The 12,344-nt window shown below is 35.2% G+C and overlaps 1 protein-coding gene across 9 annotated transcripts in view; it reads left to right on the forward strand.

Annotated features, from left to right (window-relative positions):
* Positions 1 to 12,344, forward strand: part of LRRFIP2 (leucine rich repeat (in FLII) interacting protein 2) — a 101,037-nt gene that overhangs the window by 65,419 nt on the left and 23,274 nt on the right. For 7 of the 9 annotated variants that reach the window (XM_014548416.1, XM_014548415.1, XM_014548411.1 and 4 more), the window contains 4 exons: positions 3,852 to 3,896; positions 5,263 to 5,379; positions 6,560 to 6,631; positions 11,157 to 11,327. In XM_014548416.1, coding sequence (XP_014403902.1) covers positions 3,852 to 3,896; positions 5,263 to 5,379; positions 6,560 to 6,631; positions 11,157 to 11,327 — 405 coding nt within the window. The remainder of the gene's footprint in view (positions 1 to 3,851; positions 3,897 to 5,262; positions 5,380 to 6,559; positions 6,632 to 11,156; positions 11,328 to 12,344) is intronic. The other 2 variants (XM_014548417.1, XM_005877082.2) reach the window with 1 other exon arrangement.

A 12,344-nucleotide genomic window follows, 5' to 3' on the forward strand; every position in this document is an offset into this window, starting at 1 on the left:
CTGTTGCTTTTCAGAGAGAATGGGAGGGAGAGAGGGAGGAAGAGAGAGAGAGAGAGAGAGAGAGAGAGATTGTTTTCCTCCTGCACATGCCCTGACTGGGGATGGGGATGGAACCTGCAATCCAGGTATGTGTCCTTGACCAGGAATCGAACCCGCAACTCTTTGGTATGTAGGCCAGTGCTCTAACCATTGTACACACTGGCCAGGGCAAGATAAATATTCTAAGAAATATTTCTCACATGTGCTAATTTTAACAAATCATCAAGGAATTTAGATTTCAAGAGAAACAGTCTATATAATGTCAAGAGCAAAGCATTTTCAGATGTCCCAGACATACATAAGACAAAAGTATTTATCACTGAAATATGGGAAAGATATTTAAGACTTTGTTTACTAGTTGATAATTTGAAATTCTTTAAGAAAATATTACTTTTGCCCTAACCGGTTTGGCTCAGTGGATAGAGCGTCGGCCTGCGGACTCAAGGGTCCCAGGTTCGATTCTGGTCAAGGGCATGTACCTTGGCTGCGGGCACATCCCCAGTAGGGGCATGCAGGAGGCAGCTAATTGATGTTTCTCGCTCATCGATGTTTCTAACTCTCTATCCCTCTCCCTTCCTCTCTGTAAAAAAATCAATAAAATATATTTAAAAAAAGAAAAGAAAATATTACTTTTGAACTTTAAAATTGCAATATAAAGTTTGCCATCATGTATACTCTTTTTTTGTACATTAATACTAATATGAAATATTACAAGCCTGTTAGTTGACTCTCTATTTACAACCATTAAGGAGAAAAGTGCCCTTTTCTTGATGGGAAAATTACCTATTTAATTATTTAAGAGCACAGTGGCATAATATTTACTTGAAAAAATTTTTTTTGAAAGTCAATGGGAGAATCTTTTGTATATTTTATTTATTTTTTTACAGAGAGGAAGGGAGAGGGATACAGAGTTAGAAACATCGATGAGAGAGAAACATTGATCAGCTGCCTCCTGCACACCCCCTACTGGGGATGTGCCCGCAACCAAGGTACATGCCCTTGACCGGAATCGAACCTGGGACCCTTAAGTCCGCAGGCCGACGCTCTATCCACTGAGCCAAACCGGCTAGGGCTACTTGAAATTTTTTGAGAATAGTCGACTATAGTTAATATTAATGAACAAGTCCTCAAGGACTTACTAGGGCAAAATAAAAGCTTTGCTTAGTTTTTTTTTTTCTTAGCAATGTGATTCTTTTCATTAATTTTCACTATTGCAGTTTAATTTGCTTGTTTTACAGAATTGTGATCATATAGTGCATACATCCTTTGTTTTCTGATTTCTCACTAATCTACAGTCATTTTTCATATGAGTGCATATTCTTTTTTTCCATCTTACTTATATACAATTTTTAAAATCAGCTGTAGTTGCCATGTTTTACATTTGATCTTCAGAGTTTATTCATCTTATAGCTGAAAGTTTGTACCCTTTTCTCAACCCTTCCCTATTTTATACTTTAATACAGTAAACACAATTACATTTTATTTTAAAAAGCCTTTCAGGATCTGGCATACTCTTTGGGAAATGCAGCTGTGTAGACCTCCTGGCTGTTAGAGCCCTGGGCTTTAGAATACCAGGTTTCCGCTAGCATGTTGTTGAAACACAGTGCAGCACATAATGTAGCACAAGGGCTGAGCACAGAGAACTGAAGAGTCTCTGGCCAAGTCACTGCAGCCAAAATAACTAGACTGCGGCATGGCTGCTCTAGGCATTTTTTGCTGGCTTTACAATCCCTGAGGTTTGGCACATCACCAGTTTATGTTGCGACAATTGGGATCTGTCAGAAGAGAGTGAAAGCAGTAGAATCAACGTTGCGATGGACTAGGTCAGTGATGCAACCTCCAAAATGTAAGTTTATTCCAAGTTGACTATTAAAAAATGGGAGGGTTGGGGTCATTTTTGTGAGAGGGGACATATGAGACAGGATTTCAAATCAACCTAGAAAAATGTTTCTGAATGCTCTGTTTTTCTCCTTAATTCATTAGTAGAAGAGAGTTGGAAGGTTCTCTGAGGAAAATAAGGCAGTTTATTTAGGTATAGTATTTCTTTCATTCTAAAAAACAACACATTAAATATTAGGCAATGTATTTTACTAGTATAGATGTAATGGAAGATTATTCCTTTTTTATGGCAAAGAATGCCAATATAAAAACTACTGTCACTGCCTGATTGTTATAAAACATTTCATATGTAGTTTTAAAAAATCAGCATAAACTGAAATCAGTTCCTTCTTAGAGTATTATAGCAAGAAGTAGCAAAAAGAGTTCAAAGTCTAAGGTAGTACTAATATTATTGATATATAGTACTCATAATAAAAGGTATTTACTGAAAAAATGAATGCAATAATGTAATGAAAAAGAACAGAAAAACTTTAAAATATGAGGAAGTTAGAGTGAAGTGGTCTGAAAAGAGCCAGAAATAATGACGTTTTGTATTTTAATAATTAACTAAAAAAGGTTTTTAAATCTCTTCTCTAGATTGGGCTGGGAGGGTTGGTTTGGTAGCTGGAGTCTGGGTATATTTTTATTTAGTTAAATCTCTTTTTTAATTGATTTCAGAGAGGAAGGGAGAGGGAGAGATAGATCAATGATGAGAATCATTGCTTGCTTGCCTTCTGCACGCCCCCTACTGGGGACGGAGCCCGCAACCTGGGCATGTGCCCTTGACCAGAATCAAACCCGGCCCCTGCAGTCCGCAGGCCGATGCTCTATCCACTGAGCCAAACCGACTAGGGTGAGGTACCTCACTTCTTGAAACACTGTCTCCCTAAAACAGCCTGAAAACCTATCAGCATATTGGTGCATATACAACTGTTAAAATAGAGGTCAGTTTACAAGTATAGATGGTGTAAGAGTAATTTTTCATTTGTCCAACAAATTTTGAGTTCTATATGCCAGGTGCTATTCTTGGTGTTAGGATTGCAGAAAAGAACACAGACATAGAGCTTATGTCAAAGAGAGAGACATAAGTAAATTATTTAATATCAGTCAGGAAGCAATAAATGCTATGAAGAAAAATGAAGTACTTTCTCTAATCTTTGAAACTTGATAAGGGAAACAAGAAGATATGGAATGTATTTGGGACACTATTGTTAGAATTTTTTTTAAAGACTTGGGAGATGGTTGCCCTTGGATTGAGAATTGGAGGTCAGGATATGATGTAGTAGGGGAAAGGCTTATTTTGAATACTCTTTTGTTGTGCTCTTTGATTAAAAAAAAAAAATGTTTGTATGTATGTCCAAAAAAAACACCCGCCACCCCAAAACAAAATAGAACAAAAAGACAAACAACTGAATCCTTAATGCTGTGGGGAAATTCTTTTTGATGATATATTTAACATGCTTTAGTCCAATCTGAACTTTTTTGGCTAAGTTTACTAGTCTTATCTATGTGTTCTGTGTCCTAATAATGTTTAGATAATAAAGTTTTTAGCTTTTGGTTGTATCAGATTTTTCCTGTGGATGTGTACACATTTTTTTGTATTAACATTTGCAATACTAAAATTTAAGTTTATGTATAATTTTCCTTAATGTGTTCAAATTCCATGAAAAGAAAATCTATTTAAAAGTTGTAAACTTTTGCTAAAGAAGAGCTTGCTTGCTTGCTTGCTTCATGTCTTCCTTATGGTAAGAATTTAAGTTCTTGACATTTTGTCTTATATATTTCAACTTTTATTTCAGTTTTAGCATGTTTACTTTTAGGTTCCAAACATCAATTGAACTTGGAGAACTCAAATAAGGTCACTTCTTTTTTCCCCCTAAAAAAATCAACATGCCTAAGCATCTTTCCTGATTTTTATCTCTGTTCTTTTCTAGTTGGATGAGAAATCTGACAAACAGTATGCTGAAAATTACACAAGAGTGAGTATATAAAGTCCTAAGGGAATGAAACTCAAGGTCAATTACAGTTACTTTCATTCTTGATTTTACTACAGTTGAGCTGATGGAGCTCTTCTTCCTCTCTTCATCTATTTCCTGTCCTTGACCCCCAAATTCCTCTGAGGTTGAATCATGTGAAGCACTGGGAAGAGAAAAGACACTGCATTTTATTTCCCTGAATGTCACCTCCTAAGCTTTTGGCTGTTGTTTTGATTTTCATTCCTCTAGAATTTGGTCCTGAGAAGAAGGACCAAAGACACTGCAAATGAAGTGTCTTCAGGAATGGTGGTGACACCCACTGAGATTTTTTTCCCCTTTCAGATAAATTATTTCTTTGAAGTAAAATAACTTTTTTTTCTGGGAGTTGCTTTGTGTCAAAGTCCCTAACATTCTTGCAGAAGTATTTTTTGATAGTCATCTTAAGGAAATTATTAGGATTACTTTTATGCTGTATCCAAAAAAGATATACCAGTTCTGTCCAGTTGAAATATAGTGCAAGCCACCAATGTAAGTAAGCCACATGTGTGTAAGTTTGAATTTTCTAGTAGCTACATTAAAACAGTAAAAGAAAGAGGTAAAATTAATTTAAATAATATATTTTATTTAGCCCAAATACCAAAAATATTTTCAACATAATATGAAAATTTATTGAGATATTTTACATTGTTTTTTTTTCTGCACTAAGCCTTTGGAATCTGGTATATATTTTGCACTTTTAAAAAAAATCTCATCTTGGACTAATCACATTTCAGGTGCTCAATAGCTACACTGGGCTTGTGGCTACTGTTTTGGACAGCACAGATCTATGCCATTTTTTAATACAACAGCGTAATCGCCCATTTCAACTAATTGTGGGAAGAGCAGTCTAAATCATAGTGATGCATGATGTTGTTGCTCTCAGCTGCAAATAGCATCTTCAACTCTAACAAAATATTAGAAAAAGAAAAGATCCTAAAGAAGCAGCTTCAGGGAAATAAATTACAAAATTCTAAAATTCTATTACAAAATTCTAAATCTAAAAATTAACCTGATGTGTTCACCCCAGTATTGTTCGCAGTGTAGCAAAGATAAACTTAGAAAACAAACAACTCTTACACAACTATTTCCTTCTTAGTTATGAATTCTAGATTCCATTAAAATGTTTTGAGTGACGGGAGTTATGCTTATAGTGCCTGAGCCCTTCTCTGGGTGCCCCTCCCCAAAGCCAACATGAACTGCATGTGGGTGGCACTTTGGTAACTTCTCGTCCACACTATTAGATCTCCTTCACCACCCTGCCTTTTTTACTTTCTACAGCAAACATTTTTAAAGAAACAAGACTTAGAAGTGTCATATTTCTTTTCTCTAGCCTTCATCTCGAAATTCTGCCTCAGCAACAACCCCTCTAAGTGGAAACTCATCCAGACGAGGAAGCGGGGACACCAGCAGTTTAATAGATCCAGACACCTCATTAAGTGAATTGCGGGTAAACCACAATTTTTGGTGGCTTTTTAGAAACAATTTTTTGGCTTCTTTGCAGAATACTAGTATACTGAAACTATTTAACATTTAATGTGATGCAGTAGAAAGAAAAGGAGTATGAGTTCTTTAAGAGAAAATTATTAATACAGTTTGAGAATGTGACTTTGGTCTGAAAGGAAAGAGAGTGGTTACTTTTTCTGTTCTCTTTCCAGCCTCAGACTTTGCTTGTGCTTGCTCTTTACTTGTATTTCTTCGAGAGAATGATTTCCTTGAAGTGAGATTTTTGTAATTGGCTCCTATAAGAACCTCAATAAATGTCTGTTGAATGAATCAATGAATAAAAGACAGACAAACCCACTGAGGAGGGAATGAATGGGGCAGAGGAAGTACAATACAGAAACTGTATATCGGCCTTGGATGATTGTTCCTGCCTATAATTACAGAATTGTATTTAGGGCCCTGAGTCAGTTATTTCCCACCTAAATCAAGCATCCACAGCAGGGCCAGGACTAAGAGAAACAGTATTTTCCATTTAAAATGCAACCTGCTTCACTTTCCTTATAAGGATTATGGTAACATTTGGAGCAAATGCTTGGGGTCCTTAGGATACTCTCATTTGACATTGTGTTGAAAAGTTTTATGTTTAACTTCCCTCCCTTTACTTCCTTTCTCCAAAATTAATTGTGATCAGTAACCAAGTTATTGAAAGAAAACTTTGTTGATATCCATTTATTACATTTTTAAAAGCTTCTGCATGAGTCAGTAAAATTTGCTGCTTAGAATTAATTTACTACATATTTTACTAGTTCTAGCTAAAGATTATGCTAAATATTTAAGTGATTTATAAAATTCTAAAATTTATGTTAAAATGTTATAATTTATGTAGTTTTCTCTTTTCTATATACAGCCCACCCCCATTTGCTAATGCTGTTTCAACATGGGTTAATGCCAAGAAAATGTTTAACTCCTTAGATACATTCTCCAGACCTTCTCCAGCCCCGCTGTCACCTGATCTGCTTGCCCTTTGTAGTGGTTGGGAGTGGCAGTTACGTTTGTGTACTCTGATTTTTTTGGCTTTTATTATGGAATATTCCATTGCAATTCACATTTTCATCTGAATTCTTTGAGACTTAAGATATGTTTGTGGATGTTTTTATGCAACGGTTCATTCCTATGTCCTGCAGGATATCTATGACCTTAAGGACCAGATACAGGATGTAGAAGGGAGATACATGCAGGGGCTTAAAGAACTAAAGGTATCAGGGCCCATTCTGCAGCCGAAGCATGCTGTCTGTATGCAGAAGTGTTGGTAATGGTGGCTTCACGAGTTCTATTAACCCCACTGCACATAGCTTCACTAACAGTGTTCGTCTTTCAAGCATGTGCTTAGCTTGCAATGCATAGGAAAGGCGAACTTCCAATCTCTGCTTATGTTTAAATCTTTAGTATATGATTTTTGGACTGTTCAATAATATTATACCTTAGAGTTTTTAAACCTTGTAAAATAGTATCTTAGCCATACAAAATTGAATTGGACAAACACCTAAAAAGTATTATAAGAATTTTTTTATTTTATTTATTTATTTTTTTACTGTGAATTGACCTTAAAATTCTTCCAAGGTAAATGAGAGAGTTGCCTGTGTCTGTCACCGAATTCTGTTAAAGGCAGAGGGAAGAAGGATCTAAGAGCATTGTTATAAATATTCCCTTTGGAGGAAGGACTCTGAAGCATGAGGCCTGTGCTTGCTTTCTTTGTTGTTTTTAACCTATAGGTCAAAAAGGATGACACAGATTCAGTGCCTTAACGAATTTGGAGATCAGTGTAAATGGGCCTTACCTTGTCCAAGCAAGGATGGCTGCCAGTTTTCAATGCAAGTGTCCATGTGAGGCAGACACTTTGGTTGTAAATGGCACTTGGTTATCTTCCCTATGTTTTATTATGAAATTCAAGCCTAATATGAGGAAATTAGGTTTCTCTGAACATATGCATATCCCTGTTTAAAACCGAAAACACAGCAGGCCTCTAAAAAAGCATAAGCAAGGCATTCAGAAAGCTGACTCCGGATAATGGGCCAGGGTTTCATCTGCCTCCCTGGTGTGATTTGAAGTCGCCCGGCTACCAGCCAAAATCTTCATGCAGGTGATTATTGTTCATAAGGAACTTATAGGTGAGACTCAAATCAGAAAGCGTGGGAAGTCCTATGGAGACTGCCCTTGAGGGAAGCCTGGAAGCTGCTGGTGTGGCAAAGTGATGTTACCAGTAAACATGAGGAGAATTAGGGTTAGAACGCTGCTGTGCTCAGTTAGTCTTATTGCTCTAATTTTCAGGATTTAATCTGCCCCTGCTTTCAAGGTTTTAGATATGACTTTTGGAAATATCTTGGGTCAAGGGGAAAAAGCCAGTACACTAAATAAATACATTCATGTTAAATCTCGTGTGTAATATAATGTATCAGGAAAGCAAGCAAGCCACTCAGGCATTTTTACTTGTTTATTTATTTTATTTAAAACATTTTTTCTTACCTTAGATCTACCATTTATTCCATTTTTTGAAGGCTACAAAAGAACAGATTAAATTTATCTGAGACTTTAAACAGATAAGATCACTTTTTTAAATTTATGGTCAGTGTATAATTGAACTTAACTTCAGGTTATATTTATCTTGAAATGACTTTTAAGTGGGAGAAAAATCATTTAAAATATCTGATTGAAGCACAGTGATGTGATATATCTGTATTCTATTAAAAAGGATGCTGGGTCATTGTTCATGACTTTGTTCTTTAACTATGTCTGCCTTTGGGTGCTTTCCCCCATTTTCCCCACCCAGAATTATCTGAGTCTTGTTAAAACACAGGTTGCCGGACTCTACTCCCAGATTTTCTTATTTAATGTGTCTGGGATGGTGGTTAAAATTTGCGTTTTTATTCAATTCCCAGATAATGCTGTTGCTGCTCCTTCAGAACCTACACTTTGAAAATCACTGCCTTAGGTGTATTTAAGTAAAACTAATTCTTAATGTGTATCCCTGTGTGAGCTAGATCAAAATCACTGCTACCTTGATACTTACATTTGAAACAGTTGTCTGTGATCTTGTTTAAAGGAGGAGTACATTACATAAGTTTTATGTCAGTTTTCTTGTGTTATATATTGCATCTTGTATTTGCTGCTTGAACTAGCTTAGATTCCAGTGTTCATGCAGTTATGTTTTATTTTATATGGACTGAGTTGTGAGGAGAACTTTGGATGCTATTAGCCTTTAAGATGGATCAGAATCATCCTAAACTCTCCATTATATTAAGATATTACCATATTTAAATTACTATACAGTTGACTTTGCTTATATTTTTTATTTGGATTATATTTGTTCCCAATTCTAGAATAAATGTTGCCTGTTAATACAATCCTAGTTTATTAAACTTTATTAAGTGTGTGTGTATCTTTACTGAGATATAATTCACATACCATAAAATTTACTCATTGACAGTGTACACAATTCAATGTTTTTTGGCAGAGCCACAGAGTAATATAACTATCACTACAACCCAATTTTAGAACATTTTTATTTTCCCAAAAAGAAACCTCTATCAGTCATTTCCCACTTCTTATCTCCCACTCACACACTCAGCCCTGGGTAGTCACTAATCTACTTTCTGTCTCTGTGGACTTGCCTGTTCTGACTTTTCATATAAATGGAATCGTACCATATGTTGTCTTTTGTGATTGACTTTTCATTTAGCTTAATATTTTCAAGATTCATCCATGTTGTAACATGTATCTGTGGTGTCTGTGTGTATTTTTTATTTTTTTTTAATGTGTGTGGGTAATATTTCATTGTTGGATTTACCACATTTTGTTTATCTATTTGTCAGTTGATGTACATTTGGGATGTTTCCAATTTTTGGCTATTTTGAATAATGCTGCTTTGAATATTTTTGTGTACACGTTTTTATATACACATATCTTCTCATTTCTCCTGGGTTGAATCCTAGGAATAGAGTTGCTGGGTCATATGATAATTCTGTATTTACCATTTGGAGAATCTGCCAAACTATTTTCCAAAGTAGCTGCACGTTCTCACCAGCAATGTATGAGGGTTCTAGTTTTTCCATATCCTCACCGATACTTGGTTTTGGTTTTGGTTTGTTTTGTTATAGCCAGGTAGGTTATAGCCATCCCGGTAGGTCTGAAGTGGTTTTGATGTGCATCTCTCTAATTACTAATGATGTTGAGCATGTTTTCATGTGCTTATTGTACGTTTAGAGAAATATCTATTCAAATCTTTGCCCATTTTTAAATTGAATTATGTGTCTTTTTTATTATTGACCTGTAAGAATCCTTTATATAGTCTGGATACAAGTCCTTTATCAGACAAGATTTATAAATATTTCCTCCCATTCTATCGGTTGTTTTTTTACTTTCTTAATGGTATTGTTTGTAGCACAAACATTTACAATTTTTTATGTTCTATTTTTTCTTTTATTGATAGTGCTTTTGTTGTCATGTCTAAGAAAATATTGCCTACTCCAGTTTTATGAATATTTACAGCTATGTTTTCTTTTAAGAGTTTTATAGTTTTAGCTCTTACATTTAGGTCTTTCATTCATTTTGAGTTTATTTTTGTGTATGATATGAGATAGCAGTCCAGCTTCATCCTTTTGCATGTGGATATTCAATTGTCCCAGAACCATTTGTTGAAAACATTATTCTTTTTTCCATCGAGTTGTCTTAGTACTCTTGTCAAAAATCAGTTGATCATAAGTGTTCTGGACTCTTATTTCCATAGCATTGATCTTGATTTGATAAACATTTGCACTAGTTATTTATTTCCAATAGTGATGACTTTTTCTATGTGAAATATTTTTTTCTTTTTAGCTTTGAAAAAGTTACTAGGCATTAGTAACTTAGACATAGTCATTAAAGAACAGACTTATAAGCTATTTTACGCAGAAAACTTAGAATATAAAATTTCAGGCATTTTCTGGCAGTTCTTTTTAAAAAACTTTTTTAAATTGATTTTAGAGAGAAGGGAGAGAGAGAGAGAGAGAGACATTGATACATTCATTGGTTGCCCCCAGACATGCCCCAATCAGGGATCAAACCCAAAACCTGGGTATGTGCCCTAACCGGGAATTGAACGTCCCACCTTGGATGATGTTCCAACCAACTGAGCCATACCGGCCGGCCAGAGCATGGTAGCTCTTTTATTAGTAATCATTTTTTTATTGTTTACTTATTTTGATATGACTAAAAGTTGAATAATTGCTAGAAATACATGTTTATACATTTACATTAGCATCATTATGCAGTCCAGGAAAGTACTGAAAACAAATGTCCAGGAAGTAGCAAAATTCAAATGAGTACAAAGTTCACTTGTATAAAATGAGGCTGTATTCTATTATATCATTGCATTCTGAATACCAAATAGCTTGTTGTTAAGACTGTAAGAGTAACATTTCTGAAAACCTTGGTGACTCTTCATTTTGTTACTCTAACAAATACAAGTTGTCTACACATCTTTTCATCTTTCAGAGGCGACATTGCTGCTTGATTTTCTTGCCTTGGATAGCAGAGGGCATATACATTGGCCTTTTTGGCTTATCATCCTTCTGTTGTATGTGCATGTTACTAAACAAGGAGTTCCCCAAACTGCTTGTATTTTGCAAAAGTGCATCTTCATGTGTTTGTGCCAGTGCTATCTTTTCCTGTTATATATTATATATCGTATATGTATGTGAACATGGTATTTTAGGTATCAGGCTGATGACTTGGACTTTCTTTTAGGAGTCTTTGTCTGAAGTGGAAGAAAAATACAAGAAAGCCATGGTTTCTAATGCACAGTTAGACAATGAGAAGAACAATTTGATCTACCAGGTAGATACCCTCAAGGATGTTATTGAAGAACAAGAGGAACAGATGGCAGAATTTTATAGAGAAAATGAAGAAAAATCAAAGGTAACTGCTCATCTTGTATTACACCTTTCTCTTGGATCAGAAAATTAAAATCTGCCATTTAAAAAATGCTGGGCTTAATGGAAAAAATGTATCATACCTGGGAATGATGTTTCAGTCAAACCAATTGGTCCAAGGAAATTGACAGAGCATAACAGGTCCTAAATATTTTTCTTTTTAAATTTTTATAAGATTTATTTTATTAAAGAGAAGCTTATAACCTTCTTTAGTTTCTGAAAATAGAATAGAACTCAAATTTTATCTTTATTTTCTATCTCTTAATTGGGACAGTTACAGTTAATTACTTATTTCTTCCTGTTTTGACTGGCTAGAACTCCACAAAGCTTCAAAGACTTGCAATGCAATGGTTCAGTTTTTTCTTTTTCTTCTCCCCTCCCCCATTTTTCAAGAAAAGCTGTTTTCTAAATGATTGGAGAGAATTTTTAATCAGTAATTTAGAAACAGCATTGTGGAGACATGGGTCAGAAATTGATATATGTTTTCTTTAGAGCTCTATAAACTATGTTCTTAAAATTGCAGAGGGAAAATTAAAGTGTAACTCCATCTTTAAAAAGAAATGTCCCCTCATCTCTTACTACTCAGGTAAGAGACAGTTTAATAGGAAGGGCAAGATAAAGACTTGATTCTTTTACTTTATGAGTTTTCAAAATAAAGAATTGGTTGTTTAGCATTCTTTCATAGTCATCCATTATTGGTTTCTTTTTAAAAAATATTATGAAGTCAAGTATTTAAACATTTGATGATTTTAATCAATTATAGATTTTACTAGAGGCTCAGTGCATGAAATTAGTGCATGGGTAGGGTCCCTAGTGGCTGCCAGTTGCTGGCCGGGGCCTCACTTCCCTGGCTGCAGGCCTCCGGCTGGGGCCTTCCTTCATTCCGCACTACCCCCTGGTGGTCAGCACGCGTCATAGTGAGCAATCGAACTCCCCATTGGTCAAATTCCCGAGGGGACACTTTGCATATTGGGTTTTTATATATATAGATTCTAACTGATTT

Source organism: Myotis brandtii, unplaced genomic scaffold (assembly GCF_000412655.1).
Source record: "Myotis brandtii unplaced genomic scaffold, ASM41265v1 scaffold506, whole genome shotgun sequence".
Lineage (NCBI taxonomy): Eukaryota > Metazoa > Chordata > Mammalia > Chiroptera > Vespertilionidae > Myotis > Myotis brandtii.